The sequence below is a fragment of the Macaca nemestrina genome, chromosome 17 (genome assembly GCF_043159975.1).
Source record: "Macaca nemestrina isolate mMacNem1 chromosome 17, mMacNem.hap1, whole genome shotgun sequence".
NCBI classification, from domain to species: Eukaryota; Metazoa; Chordata; class Mammalia; order Primates; family Cercopithecidae; genus Macaca; species Macaca nemestrina.
The window spans coordinates 72,613,056-72,631,750 of NC_092141.1; the positions used below are offsets into that span (position 1 = coordinate 72,613,056).

Sequence of the window (18,695 nt, forward strand, 5' to 3'; positions counted from 1 at the left end):
ATTTGCTGGCTGTGTGACTAAGAGCAAATTCCTCAACCTTTCTGTACCTCTGTTTCCTCATCTATAAAATGGGAGTGTTGATCACAGTACTTACCTCATGGGTTTGTTGTGAGGATTCATATGTTGAAAGCCCCCAAATGGTCCCTAGCACCTAGAAAGTGCTCAGTGAGGGTTGGTAATTATTATTATCCCTCCTGAAACTGGATTTTCTCTTATACCTGGTAAACTGGACCTATCAGCCATCTTCAGTTGAAACAGTCTTCTGCACAATCCCATGCATGCACCTGATGCTTGCAGGGGCAAAGACGTCATTTCCATTGGGATCAGCTATCCCCCCACACCAATGCTGCAGCTCTCTGGATGGATGCACCCTGACCTCCCCTGTGTTGGAGGAGAGGTGGGCGTGTTGAATCATGGAGGCAGACTTCGCCTTTGTCGTTCTCGTGATAGTGACTGAGTTCTCAAGATCTGGTTGTTTAAAAGTGTGTAGCACCTCCCCCTTCTCTCTCTCTCCTGCCACCATGTGAAGATGTGCCTGCTTCCCTTTCGTCTCCCACCATGATTGTAAGTTTCCTGAGGCTTCCCCAGCCATGCTTCCTGTACAGCCTGTGGAACTGTAGAGTCAATTAAACCTCTTTTCTTTATAAATTACCCAGTCTCAGGTAGTTCTCTATAGCAATGTGAGAATGGACTAATACATGTCTATATGCTTGAAGCAGGAAGGGAGACTTCTCTGTGAGCTCAGTCGATCAGCTTAACCAGAAGTGTCACTATCCTTTTCTTCCTTTCCTCATGTTATAAATATATTTTACCCATAATGGATCATATTTTGGGGGTTATTTGGTCAGTTTCTGTAGTCGTGGTATCAGCCCATGTGTAGAGGTGGGGCCTTTTTGAACATGTGAGCCTTTGTGGGCTGAGAGTGATGGAAGGCAACACAGGGTACAGGGATTCTGAGTGTGGAGGGAAGTGAGTCTGAGGAGAAACCCAAGGTGAGACAGATGGAGCTGGCCTCCACAGACCTCAGTGCAAGAGTACTGGGGGTAACCACAGGCTTACAGAGAGCTGGTGTCTTGCCAGCTGGTTTTCAGATCAGGCTCAGGTACTCATGGGCATGCACCCTGGATGGAAGGTGCCAGCCTCGCCTCTCCACACCCCACCCAGTCCCTGCCTCGTGTGCCCTCTCCTGATTGCAAACTCATAATATTAGGGTCTCCCTGGAGAAACAGGTGTGATGGGGAGGGCCCTGCACAGCCCTGATGATGATTGCACAGCCTATAAGAGAGAAAAAGCCTGAACATGTGAACATAAGAGGTCAAGTTAGAAGAACCTGGAAAGACAACCTGGCTTCCAGAGACCCAGATATATTAACTCCATCTATCCATCCATCCACCCACCCACCCATCCATCCATCCATCCACCCACCCACCCATCCATCCATCCATCCACCCACCCACCCACCCATCCATCCATCCATCCACCCACCCATCCATCCACCCATCCATCCATCCATCCATCCATCCACCCGTCCGTCCGTCCATCCATCCGTCCATCCATCCGTCCGTCCGTCCATCCGTCCGTCCGTCCATCCATCCGTCCACCTATCCATCCGTCCATCCATCCATCCACCCACCCATCCATCCATCCATCCATCCATCCATCCATCCATCCACCCATCTGTCCATCCATCCATCCACCCGTCCATCCGTCCGTCTGTCCGTCTGTCCACCCACCCACCCACCCATCCATCCATCCATCCACCCATCCATCCATCCATCCATCCGTCCATCCACCCATCCATCCATCCATCCATCCACCCACCCATCCATCCATCCATCCATCCATCCATCCATCCATCCATCCGTCCATCCACCTATCCATCCATCCGTCCATCCACCCATCCACCCATCCATCCATCCACCCACCCACCCACCCACCCATCCATCCATCCATCCACCCACCCACCCGTCCGTCCGTCCGTCCATCCGTCCGTCCATCCATCCATCCATCCACCCACCTATCCATCCATCCATCCATCCACCTATCCATCCATCCATCCATCCATCATCCCATCCACCTGCTCAGAAGTGGTCCCAGCCTATGGAGGGAGGGCCTCATCAATCCCTGGCCATAACCCAAGGGTGGCTCCAGCCCCAGGGAAAAGTGACCAAGGAGAGCCGAACAAGTTCTGGCCTAAAAGTCAAGACCCCGGTTCCTCCTTCTGGCTCTGCCATTAGCTAACCACATGAGCCAGATCACTTGGCTTGACTTTCTGGACCTCAGTCTCCCCACCTGTAAAATGGGGACAGTTGGACCAGGAGGTGGATGGGCCTTTCCAGTTCTAACATTCTGTGGCTGAGCCTCTGGCCCTTGATGTCACAATATGGAGCTGGCTTGTGATTGGCCCATAGCCTCATCCAGCTCTGCTGTTTTCTTGGTCATGGGTGCAGACAGATTCGCCCTGGACCTTCCCTACTTGTGCTCCTCTGTTACGGGCAGCTGTTGCCTTGCCTCTGGATCAAGGATGAACATAGTTTAGGTGTGGCTGAGACCCCAAGAAGCATGGGACCAGAGAAGGGGACTGGGTGGGGACAGGACCTTCCCAGCACATGGTGCCCATATCCTTCCCTGCAGATGACTTCTACAATGAGACTAAGACCAAGATCTTCCTGCAGTTTTATGACCAAACAGCTAAAGTTGTGTTGAACCAGTTCATGGAGGCCACTTGGCACTATGTCACCAACATCACCAGGAAAAATCAGGAGGAGATGGTATGGTGTCATCTCCACCCCAGCCTCTCCTCTCTTTGCTCTTTTCAGGGATTTGGGACCATGGGGCACCACACTTCCTGCCCCCATCCCAAGCAAGAGGAACTAGGGAAGCCCCAGTGTACATATCAAAGCGGGCTGCAAGTTCTGGGCCTCCTGGAAGCCCTAAACTTTCTCCAGTCAAGAATCTCTTGCTTCTTGTCCTTTGTAAATCTCACCTCCTTGCTTTTAGGGACCCAGGTTTCTGCCCTCTCCCTCTTAGCAAATCTTGTTCCCTAAGCCAATGGGATTAGGGAGTCAGTTAGGGTGCCATGGCCCTGGAGGTCAAGTGGGACCCTTCCCCTGTCCCCCAACCTTGCTGGCCCTCTTTGCAGCTGCACAAGGACATGGAGAGGTCCCAGTTCATGATTTACTTTGGCACCCGGGCCTGCCTGTTTAAGGTCGCCCAGTTCCAGAACCAGGATTTGAATCGCATGCTGAGAAAGCTGCAGAACATAGACAAGGTGGCCCTGCCCAAGGACGAGCTGCGGGAGGTGATGGATGGAGCCCCCAGGCCTTTGGGCACATGCTCCCTGGCCCCAGGGGTCTGGTGGGGCAGCCAGAGTGTCTGAAGGGAGGCAGGGGGTGGAGGAGAGGCAAGATCAGAACTTCTTCTGGAGAAGGAGAGGAGTAGAGGTGGGGGTGCCAATCTCTCCTGGCTGAGGGCGAGCACTGAGGGCAGGCCCAGGGGCACTGGCCTACCCTGGGTAACACCTGTCCCCCCAGTATAACGAGCTTCTGGCCGACATGGAGATGACATACAGTATGGCCCAGGTGTGCCTGAATGAGAGGCCCTGCCTGTCCCTGGAGCCTGGTGAACACCCAAGCCCTGTCCCACCCAACCACAGAATCTCCAGCACTCAGTCCCTTCCAGGGGCCCCTCCCAGTCCTCAACCACCCTCCTTTATTGCCAGGAGGGTGAGGGCAGAGGCAGGTGGGAGTGGGTCCCCCATGGCTCCTTTTCTGGGCATAGAACTCGAAGAAGTCATGGCCACCTCCAGGAACAAAGAGGAGCTGCTATGGGCCTGGCAGGGCTGGTGGGATGCCATGGGCCGCCAGATCCGCACCACCTTCGAGCACTACGTGGAGCTCAGCAACAAGGTTGCACAGCTCAATGGTGAGCAGACAGGACGCCACGGGGCTCAGAGCGATGGCAAGGAAGGGGCAAAGCTGAGCTTTCCCAGGATGAAGGCGGTCATAGGGCCCTGGAGGCAGGACCTATGAGCCCTGCAGCTGGGCTCTCCAAATATTCATAGAGCACCTATGTGCTAGGTGCTGGGGAGGTTCTGAGGACACACAGGTGAAAAGACAGGTGCCTGTTCTCATGCACCTACGGTCCTGCGGGGAGGCAGACCATATTCAGTAAATACCGGTCTCTCACTACCACCTGGGGTGTTGCAGAATAGGAAGGGGCTGCTAAGAAAGAGAATGAGAAGAGGCTGCTGCAGATAAGTGGTCAGGGAAGGCTTCTGACATTTATCCAAGACCTGAAAGATGGGCAAAAGAGGGGGAGCAAGATGTGAAAGAAGAGCATCCTAGGCAGAGGCTCCGCAGCAGGAGGAGCTGGTGCTCTGGAAGACCTGAAAGAAGCCCAGGTGGCCGCAGGGCTAAGGATGAGGTGGGATGAGAGGGGACTCAGGGCCTTGCAGGCATGGTGAGGAGCTCGGATCGTGGACTTTGCTCAGTGCCTTTCCAAAATGGGCAGGTATTCTCCCCGTTTTGCCAAAGAAGACCCAGAGGGTCAGCGAGGTTGAGTTGCTTCCCTAGAAGGTGTCTGGGTCTCTTGTCAGCTAGGCCAGGGGTAAAGGGTGAGATGGTGAGCTCCTAGTGAGTCCTCTCTCCTGTCCTAGGTTACAAAGACATGGGAGCCTTGTGGCGCTCCAAGTATGAGTCAGACACCCTGAAGCAAGACCTGGAGCGGTTCTTCCAGGAGCTGCGGCCACTCTAGCTGAACCTACACGCCTACATGCACCGGACCCTCCACCGCCACTATGGGCCCGAGCTCATCGACCTGAGGGGCCCATCCCTGCCCACCTCCGGGGTAAAGGCCCTGCTGGTGGCCGAGGTGAGTGCCAGATAAAGGCAGAGACTGTCTCCAGCCTCCCCTTAGCCCCTCTCCTCTTCTTCCAGGGAACATGTGGGCTCAGTCCTCGGTCAACATCTTAGACCTGGTCCTGCCCTTCCCGAAGAAGATCCCTGAAGATGTCACAAAGATCATGAAAGGCCAGGTTAGTGCTTGGCCTGTCTGTCCCTGCCCCTCCCCATCGTCATCCTTGGGCAAACAAGGCAGCGCCCTACATATCCCCTCTTCTCCCCCAGCACTGGAAATCAGAGAAAATGTTTGAAGACTCTGAGAAATTCTTCACCTCCCTGGGGCTGCTGCCTGCCCCACCCAGTTTCTGGAAAAAGTTGATGCTGACGAGGCCAGCTGATGGGCAAGAGGTGGAGTGTCACCTCTGCATGGAACTTCTACCTTGACGATGACTTCGGGTGCTCACGGAGGTACCACACACCTGGCCCTCTCCTCTCCCCTCTCTGCTTGTCTTAGGTGTGGGCGGGGGAGAGCTGGGGCAGGGGAGGGGGAAAGGCAAGCAAGAAGTACAGAAGGAAAGGTGGCGTGAGAGCAAAGGGCTTGGTTGCTAGTGGATATGGGGCCTAGACTGAGAAAGAACAATTGCCAGCCAGACGTGGTGGCTCACACCTATAATCCTAGCACTTTGGGAGGCCAAGGCAGTGGATCACGTGAAGTCAGGAGTTCGAGACCAGCCTGGCCAACATGGTGAAACCCTGTCTCTACTAAAAATACAAAAATTAGCCAGGTGGGGTGGCGTGTGCCTGTAATCCCAGCTACCCAGGAGGCTGAGGCAGGAGAATCACTGGAACCTGGGAGCCAGAGGCTGCAGTGAGCTGAGATGGCACCATTGCACTCCAACCTGGGGGACAGAGTAAAACTCTGTCTCAAAAACAAACAAACAAACAAACAAAAAGAACAACTGCAGAGCCCTATCTGGGCTCCAACCTGACCACACAATCCCTCGAGGAGTCTGAATGGGAAAACTCCCTTTCTCCATGCTCCTTAACCCATGCCCTTTGCTTGTATAATAAAGAAGTGCACGGAAGTGACCATAGAAGACCTGCTCTCCATCTTCCACAAGATGGGCCGTATCCAGTACTTTCTGCAGTACAAGAACCTTTCCATCATCTTCTGTGAAGGTGCCAACTCAGCCTTTGAAGAGGCTGTGGGGTCTGTGATCACCCTCTCGGCCTCCTCCCACAAGCACCTGCTCAACATAGGCCTGCTCAGCCTCAAGCACCAGGACTCAGGTGATGAGGACCAAGGGCCCAAGCCTGGGGCCGCCGCTAGGGCTCGATGGGGTCAGGGCTCTCGGGCAAAGCTACGGGAAGATCCCAGGGGTCACCTCTTGACTGCCCTCACCCTCTTCCCAGAGGATGAAGTCAATTTCCTGATGCGAATTGCCCTGGAGAAGATTGCCTTCATCCCCTTCGGCTACCTGATGGACCTGTTTCACTGGAAGGTCTTTGACGGCAGCATTCGGAAAGACATCTACAATCAGGAGTGGTGGAACCTCAGGTGGGTTTGTTACTATTTTCCACCAGATGGGCCATTTCCAGGACTTTCTGCAGCACAAGAACCTCTCTATAATCTTCCACGCAGGCACTGAGCAGGTCTCTTAGCCTTTCTAGGCTTCAGTCTCCTTATCTGTGAAAAATGGACCCTGGTGTTTGACCCCACTTGCTCTCTGGGTGGCTGGGAAGCTTACACAATGATTGCAACTGGGCTTCTCCAATCACAGAGCATTAACCACCAGGCAGGCCCTCCCACACCTCCCTCCCTTCCTGGTGCCAGGCAATGGGGTGTGCGGGGGCCTGAGCACTTTCCTTTCTGGGGAAAGACTCCCCATGGGAGATAGGCAGGCCCCTAAAATGCACACATGCCTGCCTTGGGCTTAACACTCCCCAAGCTGCCATGGGAACCCACCAGCAGTTGGGAGGCATCACTCTCGAGTGAGGGACCCCCAGGTTACACCTCATCACTGACCCCTGGCCATTTGATGGTATAATAAATGCCTGTGACCAGGGCTTCTCCATATCTGCCAGGCCTTGGACTGACCAGCTTCAGTCTGCTGGTCACGGTGTGATTTGGGGTTGCCAGGGGGCGCTCCTGGCTCTGAAACAGGCTCTTACTTTTTTTGTTTGTTTTTTGAGACAGGGCCTCGCTCTGTCACTCAAGCTGGAGTACAGTGGCATGATCACGGCTCACTTCAGACCTGACCTCCCAGCCTCAATCAATCCTCCTTCCTCAGCCTCCTGAGTAGCTGGGACTACAGGCGTGCACCACCACACTGGCCAGTTTTGTGTAATTTTTTTTTTAGAGATGGGGTTTGCCATGGTGCCCAGGTTTAAACTCCTGGGCTCAAGTGATCTGCCTGCCTAGGACTCCCAAAGTGCTGGGATTACAGGCATGAGCCACTGTGCCCGGCCTTTTATGTTGAATTTGAACATTTACAACCACCTTGCATTGTGATCATTTCAAAATGCTCAGCTCACAGAAGCAGCAGCTGAAGCTCACGGGAGGTCACAAACCAGCCCAAGGTCACACAGCAAAACAACGAGTGGCAGAGCTGGGAGCTCCTCTCTCCCCTTGTCCTCTTACTCCCACCCTTGACTTCAGGAGCAGGTCCCCCCTGTGGGCTTGGCAGAGTCTTGACCTTGTGCCTCTCTAAGGTCACCCTAATAGGCCATCTGAGGCACCCACAGGAGGCTTCTGTCAGCCCTGCCCACCACCCTAGCTGATGGAGCCCAGGGGTTAAGCAGGAGGGGTGGCAACTCCCTGGGCCTTGAATAAGGCCCTGTCAACTGGGAGGGAAGCTCCTGACACTCTGTTGACCTTGGAGATGGTTCAGAGGCTCCAGTGAGCCAATGATGAAGGTTGTGTTTGAGACAGGGTCTCACTTTGTTGCCGAGGCTGGAGGGCAGTGGAGCAATCATGGCTCACTGCAGCCCTGACCTCCTGGGCTCAAGCAATCCTCCTGCCTTAGCACCCAAGTAGCTGGGACTGCAGATGCGCACCAGCACATCTGGCTCATTTTTGTATTTTTTTAGGGACAGGGTCTCACTTTGTTGCTCAGGCTGGTCTCAAACTCCTGGGCTCAAACAATCCTCCAACATCAGCCTCCCAAAGTGCTGGGATTACAGGCGTGAGCCACCACACGCAGCCTACTTCCTTCCATTTTATAGACATTTTACAACAAGACTCGGAGACAATCAGCAACTTTCCCACAGTCGCACAGCTCAGAGGGGCAAAACCAGACCTTCAGGTCATCAGGGTGTGACTGTGATTAGCTCTGTGTCCTGCGGCCAATTCCCTGATCGCCAAACCTTGGTTTCCTCATCTGCAAAATGGGAATAATAGTAGTACTGCCCTACAGGGATGTTTCTCTGTTTTCTTCTCAAGACTTCTTACTAGATGAAACGACTTTGTTTATTGGTCTGTAATCTGTCCTCCACTGTTAGGATGTAAGCAGGGGCCTTGCCTCCCCGGCTCCCCCACTGGTACCTCCTCCAGAGACCAGGACGGTGTTGAGTGCATGCGTGAGTCTATGTGGAAAGCCGGACGTGGTTCTGAGCATAGAGGAAGTGCTCAGTCAGTGTTAACTGCTATTGTTTTACTCTGATTCCCGATCCCATGTGTTTTCATTTATTTAATCAATCAAAATGCATTAGGTATCCTCAGCCTGCCAAGTCCAATTTTGATAGACATGCAGGTGCTTTGAAAAGAAAAAGGCAGGCCAGGTGTAGTGGCTCACACCTATAATCCCAGCTACTTGGGAGGCTGAGACAAGAGAATAGCTTGAACCCAGGAGGGTGAGGTTGCAGTGGGCCGAGATCATGCCACTGCACTTCAGCTTGCACAACAGGGCAAGACTCTGAAAAAAAAAAAAAGAGAGAAGAAGGAAGATAGAAGGAAGGAAGGGAGGGAGGGAGGGAGGAAGGAAGGAAGGAAGGAAGGAAGGAAGGAAGGAAGGAAGGAAGGAAGGAAGGAAGGAAGGAAAAGAGAGAGGCTCCAAGAACCTGCCAGACACCACCACCAAGCTTTTCCCTGCCAGGTTAAAATACCAGGGCTTATGGCCCCCTGTTCCTCACTCAGAGGAAGACTTTGATCCAGGTGCCAAGTTCCACATTTCTGCTGGTGTGCCCTACATATGGTAAAGGGCTGGGTCCTGTTGGCAGTGCCAGTCCTAGGAGTTGAGGGGCATGGGAACTGGAGCGAGGATTTGCAGGAAGGCCCTAGGTCCAAATGTCACCCTGCACCCCTGCCCATCTCTTCCTGTTGGGTTGCACAGCCTTCTAAGGTCTCTGACCTAGAATCCTTTGAGCTTTTGCATCAGGTCCTGTGCAGAGGGCAGAGCTGATGGGAATATTCTAGACCATCCCTGTTGTCCCTTGGAGGAGGGCAGGTCAGAGTGGGGCAAGGGTTGGGGTGACTGCTGGTTCAGAAAGCTAGAGAAGGAGAGCCCCCCAGTACTCTAGGGTCAGCCCAAGGCTAGGCCCTGCCCAAGGAGCCTCCGCCTAGGCAGTGACTGCTGACATGCGGCCCTTGTGGCCACTGCATGTCAGAGCTGCCTGGTCCCAAGTGGCTCTGAGTTTCCCACTCCTGGTCTCCACTCCCTAGCCTGCCCTCACGTTTCTCAAACAGATACTTCCTCAGTCTGGTGCTCCAGTTCCAGTTCCATGAAACACTGTGCAAAGCCTCAGGCCACATGGGTCCACTGCACCAGTGTGACATCTACAACCAAGATTGCCGGGGAGCTCCTGGGGTGAGTGCCCTCTTCCTTCATTTGTTCTTGGCTCCCCCATCTCCCTTTAAGGAAGTTCTGCTCCAGGCTCCCTCTCCACCCCCAACGACACTAGACACCTTGAGCAGAGCTTTATTAAGCTTATATTCTAGCGGAAGTTCTTCCTCATGTCAGACTGCAGTCTTTCCTACATTAATCAGAGCCCATTTCCTCTTGTGTAGCCTTCTGTGTTCAGAGACACTGCTTAGGCTAGGCACAGTGGCTCACACCTGTAATCCCGGCACTTTGGGAAGTCGAGGCAGGTGGATCACCTGAGGTCAGGAGTTCAAAACCAGCCTGACCAACATGATGAAACCCCGTCTCTACCAAAAATACAAAAATTAGCTGGGCATGGTGGCAGGCGCCTGTAATCCCAGCTATTTGAGAGGCTAAGGCAGGAGAATCACTTGAACCTGGGAGGTGGATGTTGCAGTGAGCCGAGACTGCACCATTGCACTCCAGCCTGGACAACAAGAGTGAAACTCCATCTCAAAAAAATAAAAAGGAAAGAAAGAAAGAAAAGACACTGTTTAGCCCCTCCCACTAACACACACACACATGCACGCGCGCGCACACACACACACACACACGGCAGTAAGCCAAACTGTCCCAGACAGGAAGCCAGCATTGGGGTTCTACCTCAGGCTTCAGCCTTCCATCTGAATCTCCCTTATCCTTTCCTTACAAGGTGCTGACCTACCCTCTCAGCAGCACTTGGCATACCCTTGAGTGCAGTCTGTTTCTCCCATCTCTTCTTGGAGGTGCCCAAATCCAGTTCCCAGGCTGATCCAGGATGCTTTCACAGTAGTCTCTTGGCATGCTTCTGGTCAGCCTGTGGTCCACTTTGACCGTTGAGTCTTTTTCTCTGCACTTGGTGTTTAGCTTATTCTTTCCATGCCTACCTACGTGGCAGTGGTTTTTAGTCCTAAAGCAAACCCCGAAGGAGTAGGGGACTGAACTGAAAATGTGAAGCATTTACTACTACAGGGGGCACTCTCTGATGAATACTCTTACAATGTTTCATATTATAATAATAGCTCTTAACTTTGCAAAGTGGATATTATTATCTGCCTTTTACAAATGATGAAACTGAAGGCAAGAGAGGTGGTGTCGTTGTGTGTCATTCATCTAGCAAGAAGCAAAGTCATGCTTTGAACCCATAACTGACTCCAGAACACATTATCTTTCACCCTGTTGGCCTCCATTAGTCAAAGAATACAGTCCCTGGTGAGCTTAGATCCAGGTCTAACTGGTTCCAAGATCAGCACCCCAACCTTGGAGATGTGGCGCTTACCCACTGACTTGATCATTTTCCTGTTGAATTTCAACAGATTTCAATAGGTCCATTTCCCTAATTGGTCAAGGTCATCTTGAGCTTTATTCCTGTCTCCTAGAGGATTAACACTGCCACAAATTTAGTATCCTTTGCAAATTTAATGAGCATATTTTTGATTCCACCATGCAGTTTATCTCTATCCACCAGGCCAGATGGAGTTTCAGGACTGATCCCCTGGACTTTGCTTCCAGGGAGGGCTGCACCTTGCATGACTGTTGTCCCCCTAGTAGATTTGGTCTTCCATCCTTTCATGTCTCTGGACTTTATTCTAGCTGATTGCCCAGCCTTGAGCTTTTCTGAACATGTTGAACATAAGGGCACCTCTCTGCTCTTTGCATTCATATCTCTGGCTGCCTGTCATTCATTCTTTCAGTAAACATTTACTTGTCTCCATACTGACCAGCTGCTCTGCATCCAACAGGGGAGGATGAACCACAGGATAAATAAATTTCATGGCCGGGCACGGTGGCTCACACCTGTAATCCCAGCACTTTGGGAGGCCGAGGCTGGCGGATCACCTGAGGTTAGGAGTTCGAGATCAGCCTGCCCAACATGGCAAAACACCGTCTGTACTACGAATACAAAAAATTAGCTGAGAGTGGTGGTGGTCGCCTATAATCCCAGCTACTTGGGAGGCTGAGGCAGGAGAATTGCTTGAACACGGGAGGCGGAGGTTGCAGTGAGCTGAGATCATGCCACTGCACTCCAGCCTGGGCGACAAAAGCGAAACTCCATCTCAAAAAAATAAATAAACAAATAAATTTCATAATACCAGGCAATAGAAAGGGGCTTTGGTGAACATAGAAAGAGGATTAGGAGGTCATGCCAGGGAACCAAGGAGGGAGTTTTGTCCTCAAATGCAAGTGTGCAAGAAATAGCAGAAAGCAGGCATGGTGGCTCACACCTATAACCCCAAAACTTTGGAAAGCCAAGATGGGAGGATCCATCAAGCCCAGGAGTTTGAGACCAGAGCAGGCAACATGGTTAGACCCTGTATCTACAAAAAGTGAACACAATTTAGCCAGGCATGGTGGCACGTACCTGTAGTCCCAACTACTCAGGAGGCTGAGGTGGGAGGATCGCTTAAGCCTCGGAGGTCAAGGCCGCAGTGAGCTGAGATCACACCACTGCAGTTCACCCTCAGCGACAGAGTGAGACCTCGTCTAAAAAAAAAAAAAGAAAAACAAAGAGAAAAAAATAGCAGATATCTCTTTTCTTTTTTTTTCTTTTCTTACTTTTCTTTTCTTTTTTCTTTTCTTTTCTTTTTTGAGACAGTCTCTGTTGCCCAGGCTGGAGTGCAGTGGTACGATCTTGGCTCACTACAACCTCTGCCTCCTGGGATCAAGTGATTCTCGTGCCTCAGCCTCCAGAGCAGCTGGGATTACAGGCACACACCACCACGCCTGGCTATTTTTTGTATTTTTAGTGGAGACGGGGTTCCATCATGCTGGCCAGGCTGGTCTCGAACGTCTGGCCTCAAGGGATCCACCCACCTCAGCCTCCCAAAGTGCTGGGATTACAGGCGTGAGTCACCACATCTGGCTAAGATATCTGTTTTCTTTACATCAATTCACCTCTTTCATCCCACTGGATTGGTGGGACGTTTGACCTCAGTCATTTTCACCACTTCCCACCCTCACCCCACTCAAGGTGCACAGGGCTCTCAGGGTCTGACTTGGCACCAAAGCATGTGGCCAGTGAGTTATCTCTTGTCATTGCTCACCAGTCCCTGTGTGTCCCTGGCCAGACCCCTGGTCAGGGAAAACCCTGAATCCAGGCTTAGGACTTCACATAGCATTTTCTGAGCTATGGGCAGAGGAGAGGTTTCTGAGTAAGGAGGATGTCATGACCTTTGCAGATGATGAAATAGCAGCAGAGCAGAATATGGTTTGTGGAGGGGAGAGGGGATGCGAGTGCTTGCGGGGTAAAAGAGAAAGATTCTTGACTGCTCTTTTGCCTAATTGATCTTAAAACTTGGTTTTGCTACTTTTGATTCATCCTCCTAAACGTAATGGCCCTGAATCAGGCTCTGGGCTGGTTCTGTTGGGAATGGAGGGTTGAATTGCACCTGGTCAAAGTTCTCAAAGTCCCCCAGCCTCACCCCACCAGCCGTGGTGGGCCTGACCTTGTCCATGGGGTGTGTTGTTGTTACTTTGGAGTTGAAAGCTCCAGGCAGCATCCAGTCGTCACCTCTGCTGCTCTCTGGTCTCATGTCCTGTCCATAAGGGCTGTTGACTGGCCTTTGGTCAAACATCTTGTCCCGCCCAGCCTGAAGGACTGTTTTTAAATGGGTAGATTCTCAATGGTTGAAGCTTTTCACCTACTAGGTTCTTCCTCTTACCCAGGAGCCAGCATCAGAACCTCTTACCTAGAGTTAGTTGTGGTTTTTCTTCACCAGTGGTTTCTGGCCCCACTGACCTTTGGTTTCCCCCCTTCATTATTTCCCAGTTGTTTATTAGCTGATGTGCATAAGCGTTTGGAAGCTACAAACCCTCCTTCATGATTGTGGGACTTAGTCCTCATCACAATGAGGGCAGGTATTCATGGAGCCCATTTTACTGATGAGGAAACTGAGCCCAAGAGAGGTTAAGTTGTCTGCCTAAGGTTATGCAGTCCATAAGTAGCACTGCTAGGTCAGGTTTAAGCCTGGGCCCTGTTAGTCTAGACCCCAAATTGTGACCGCTGGGCCTCTGGGTCCCAACTCTCTCCTGGTCGGATCAAGGAACAACAGGTTGGGAAGGATCAATATCTGCCCACCACTGCCTCTTCTGGGGGCTCTGGACTGGAGAAGCCTGAAGCCCTGGCTTCAGCACACCTCATACTCCCACTGTGAGCCCAAGGGACCTAGCGTAAAGCTCAACCACCTGCCCTAAAGACTGGGTGTGCCGTGAAACACAGCTGACATTTGTGCAGCACTACAGGTGGTGTGCAGAGCACCTCCCACGCTCATGATGTTTCTAATCCTCCCAAACCCTCCCGAAACCAGAAAGGGGTGAAGAGCTGCCACTATCTACTGACATCGAGCACCTCACGGGTAACAGTGTCTCAGGACTTTATGCCTATTTGAGTCCAGGAGAATAATAATCATCACAGTATTACCAGTAGTACTAGTAATCATCATCATCATCAGTAGTTAACAAGTACTGCCTGCATGCTACACTCCCCAGCACCGGGCTTATTTAATCACCACAATGGCCCTTCGAGGTAGATACCATTATCATCTCCATTTTATGGATATGGAAACCCAGGCTCAGAAAGGTTACTTGCCCAAAGCCCCACAGCTACTAAATAGCAGAGCTGAGATTCAAACCCAGATTAGTCTTCTTTCAAACTTGTGATTGTATCCACTATGCCGAATTCTGTGGGAAAGTTCTGGCTGGCCAATCGCTGGGGCCAGGATTGGGTGCACTAGGGGCCTCAGCAGCACCAGCTGATGCCCCCACACAGCCTCACAGCTGCATCCACTCCCCCAGGGATGCTCTAAAGCTGGGCTCAAGCAAGCCATGGCCAGAGGTCCTAAAGATGCTGACTGGGGAGTCTGAGGTGTGTATAAATGCCCTCATGACCTACTTCATACCCCTACTGAACTGGCTGGTGACTGACAACATGCAGCAAGGGGACATCCTAGGCTGGCCAGACTTCAGCTGTTCCTTTGAAGGTTTGATAATCTGACCCTGGTTCCAGCTCTGGGCTAGCCCCAGGCTCCACCTTACCCTGCTCTATCCTAGTACCTACCCCTACCCAGCCTTAACCCCTGGCTCATTCATGACCTGGCTTGAACCAGCACAGCACTGCTGCTGTGGGACCCTGTCTGTACCAGGCCTGATGCAGCTTCAGCCAAGACCACTGCCTACGCCCCAGCCCCTGGCTCAGTTGCTTCCTTGCACACTGTCCAGCTAGGCCGCCAGGCTGACATCTGAGCAAAGGGTCAGCATCTTGCCTCTGGTCCCTCGCATGCAGGGGCATGTAGTCCAATCAGATCTCCTTTGACAGCCACAGGAGATCCCAGGGGTCCCTCTCCAGTTCCACCTGCCCTATGATACTCCCATGTCTTTCACAGAAAAAGACACAGACAAAGTGACATTCCTGAATCTGAAGCTGGACCCCAACCAGGCTAAATTTGGGTACTGGGTGCTGCTGGCCCTGGGCTTTGTCATGTCTCTGGTGGTGCTGGGGCTGGCCTGCAGGCTGCACTCCCTGGAAAAACAGTCACTGACCCAAGACACTGAGATATTCAGCCCACTGCCCAATGCCTACTTCCTGGGCAGAGCCATGGAACCTGCCAGACTGTTAAAAGACAGTGGATGCTGCTGGGCCTGTGCCTTGTCCTGATGCTGTGCTCAATCAGCCTGGCCATCTGGATTTTCACAGAGTAAAGCAGGAAGCCTCTGTGGGTAAGAGCTGAATGGTGGAGCTGGGACTAGACACCAGTGAGACTGGTGAGGCTGGGGGGCAGGAGGAGGGAGGCTGAGCCAGAGAGTTGGGGGGAAGAGGAAGGGACAGCCTACATGCATAGTGCCCAATTATAGCTGGGTTCAGCTGTGGCAGATCTGGGTACATGTGACATTGTAATTGTGTATTTGCAAACTCATGTATGTGAGGCCGTGTGCACAAAAAACTGGCTCTATTTGATTCTATGTGTGTCCTGGGTTTCAGGCCAACCTCCTTCCCCTGGTGGCTCAGGACCTAAAGTTTTATTGACTCAATGGCTGTGTCCCTGCAAACCAGCCCCCACCCCAAGTCATGCCCAGAATTGGTTCTGCACACAGCCTTGTTTTCTTCAGTAGCCCAGTTATGGGGCTGCAGTGCCCAAGGAATCTTTGCTCTGGTTAGAAAAATGACTCTGCTTTAGTCCACTTCTGCTCTGGTTAGAAAAAGGACTCTGCTTCAGTCCACAGTACATAAAATGTACTCAAGTAGAACAGGACATTCCTTTACGAATCACCAGTGCCCAGGTTATGAGCACTGTGCTTTTATACCAACCAGCACATCTTTCTGCTAATCCTTGGGCCAGCCCTGCATTGGGCTACATAATCCAGCCCCCAAAAGCTCTTTGTTGACCAGTCGAGATGCAAGTAGCCTCACAAACTGCCCCATGGCTCTCCCTGCCCCAGCCTAAGCCCTTCCAAATGGAGACAGTGGGTTGCTGGGCACTGAGCCAGGCTTGATTAATGATTGACTTCTTTAATATTTAAACAAAGCTCATCTCAGCCACTCTGCTCTGGAGATGGCCTTGTTCAACGCACACACACACCTGCTGCCTGGCCCGTTGCCCTGGGGAGCGAGCATAGGACAAACAGCACCTTTTCAGGCTCAATGGGGGATGGGGAGGACAGGAAGGAGAGAACTGTAGGAGAATATTTGGGAAATTAGTGTTCTAGAAACAAGACTGGGGAAAGAATGGGAAGGCCTCTGCCCCTGCCTTTCCTAGTTCATTATCCTCAGCTTGGGTCTGCCTGCCACGAGGATGCTACATCCAATATTGGGGATTCAAAGTGTCTGGATGAAGGTTCCATGGACTCCTGGGGAGGCTGGAAGTCAGTGTGTGTCAGAGAATAGGGAAGACTTGAGGGGAAAGAGCATTACAGCCAGTAACTACAGAGAAGGGGTATCCTGGCTGCAACTGAGCTGGTGGGAGGGTGGCCAAAAGAGGAGACCAGGTCTCTCTGAATTAAGAATCTGAGCCCTGAAGTCAGGTGTTCAGGGGACAGAGATGCTAGGCTGAGATCTCCATGGACCCTACCTCTGTCCAGGTTTCGAAAGGTCTTCCTGAGATCTGGCTGAGCCCAAGAACTTGCTCCAGCCCCAGGCTCTACAGCATCCTCGTTTGATGACTCTGTCCCTGCTCTTACTTTTCTGTGCCATAATGTCCTTATTTGTCCCTATTACTATCAGCTTTATAAGAGCTGAATGCACATCAGGAGTGTGCTGACTAGTAACAACTCTAGTCAGCACAGGCCATGGTGAACCAAGGGACTTGGAAATTGATGGAATGAGTAAGTGAATGAATGAATGAATGAATGAATGAATGTCCCACTGCCCAAGTCCCTCCTCAGAGCTCAGCACCCCATGCACTGAGCTCATGAGAAATAGCCCCTTCTTTTCCTCCACAGCCAGCCTGTCCAACAGAGGGGCAGCCAGGACATCTCTGCCCCCTTCTCATCCGCCAGCCACAGTGGCCAAAGAGGCCACCACTAGGCACTGTGGCTCTGCATGACAAAGGCACATACATCCCAGGACTCCAAGCCTGTTACCCGGACTCCAGCAAAAACCTCGCTGAGCCTCATTGTCTATCCTCCCTCCCCCACCCACCATTGTAGAGTTTATGTCACCAGAATATTTCTTTCATGTCTAATTGCTTAAGAACTTGGTTGTTCATCAATTAAATCCAGATGTTCAAAATGGCATCTGAGGGTCTTTATTAATTACCTCTTTCCTCCAAACTCACCTCTCCCATGCCCCCTTGTTCCCCTCACCCCAGCCTCTCTGCACTGACATCACCTTTGGCCTTTGCCTAAGGTGCACGCCCCATTTGAATGCTTGTCCTCCAAGATGAGGCTCAAAATTGCTCACCAAACCCTCTGCAGCCCTACAAGCCCACCCAGGTGCTCAGTGAACAGTGGTTCCCTTCTCCCCTTCCTCTCCAGGAAGCCTCTTTCAATAAACCTCATCCCACCCCCATCTGCTTTTTCTAGTGTGTTCATTTTCAATCAGTACTCAGTACTCAGACACTTTTATCAGTGATCACTTGCTAATAGGTGGTTTTAAATCTGTTCTCCTGGCCGGGCGCGGTGGCTCAAGCCTGTAATCCCAGCACTTTGGGAGGCCGAGACGGGCGGATCACGAGGTCAGGAGATCGAGACCATCCTGGCTGACACGGTGAAACCCCGTCTCTACTAAAAAATACAAAAAAACTAGCCGGGCGAGGTGGCGGGCGCCTGTAGTCCCAGCTACTCGGGAGGCTGAGGCAGGAGAATGGCGTGAACCCGGGAGGCGGAGCTTGCAGTGAGCCAAGATCACGCCACTGCACTCCAGCCTGGGCGGCAGAGCGAGACTCTGTCTCAAAAAAAAAAAAAAAACAAAACAAAAAAAAAAAAAAAAAAACTGTTCTCCTTCCAAGATGTACCTGTATGCTAAGAGCTCTCAGGCCTCTGAAGAAGGCACCTTATTGCATACTTCCTTCTCTCTTTCTTTCTTTCTTTCTTTTCCTTTCTTTTTTTTTCTTTTTCTTTCTTTTTTTTTTTTTTTTTTTTTAGATGGAGTCTTGCTCTCTCTACCAGGCTGGAGTGCAGCGGTGCGATCTCGGCTCACTGCAACCTCCACCTCCCAGGTACAAGTGATTCTCCCACCTCAGCCTCCCGAGTAGCTGGGATTACAGGATGGCACGACCACATTCAGATAATTTTTGTATTTTCAGTAGACAGGCTTCGCCATGTTGACCAGGCTGGTCTCAAACTCCTGACCTCAGGTAATCCTCCCATCTCTACCTCCCAAGGTTCTGGGATTACAGGCATAAGCCACTGCACCTGGCCTTTATTGCATATTTCTTGCACACCTTCATGTGTACTCCTATCCCCTCCTCCCAGGACCAGGCCCTGGCTGGGCTTGGCAACAGGAGCTCTGCATGGGACCTAGGTCTCAGCTGAGCTGGAGGTCACTTGCTGTAAGAGCAGGCCAGAGGCCTAATGGTATCAT

General features: G+C 51.9%; 1 protein-coding gene across 1 annotated transcript; it reads left to right on the top strand.

The window, feature by feature from the left end:
* Window positions 1-3,310: 3,310 nt before the first annotated feature.
* On the top strand, window positions 3,311-17,386 carry LOC105483150 (angiotensin-converting enzyme-like protein Ace3). The gene is given in 10 exon segments (XM_071083401.1): window positions 3,311-3,924; window positions 4,658-4,828; window positions 4,831-4,848; window positions 4,938-5,035; window positions 5,127-5,260; window positions 5,262-5,297; window positions 5,908-6,131; window positions 6,255-6,399; window positions 15,061-15,394; window positions 17,114-17,386. Coding segments are annotated over 9 exon segments (1,254 nt in total). The 5' UTR covers window positions 3,311-3,554; the 3' UTR covers window positions 15,119-15,394; window positions 17,114-17,386.
* The last annotated feature ends 1,309 nt before the right edge of the window (window positions 17,387-18,695 follow it).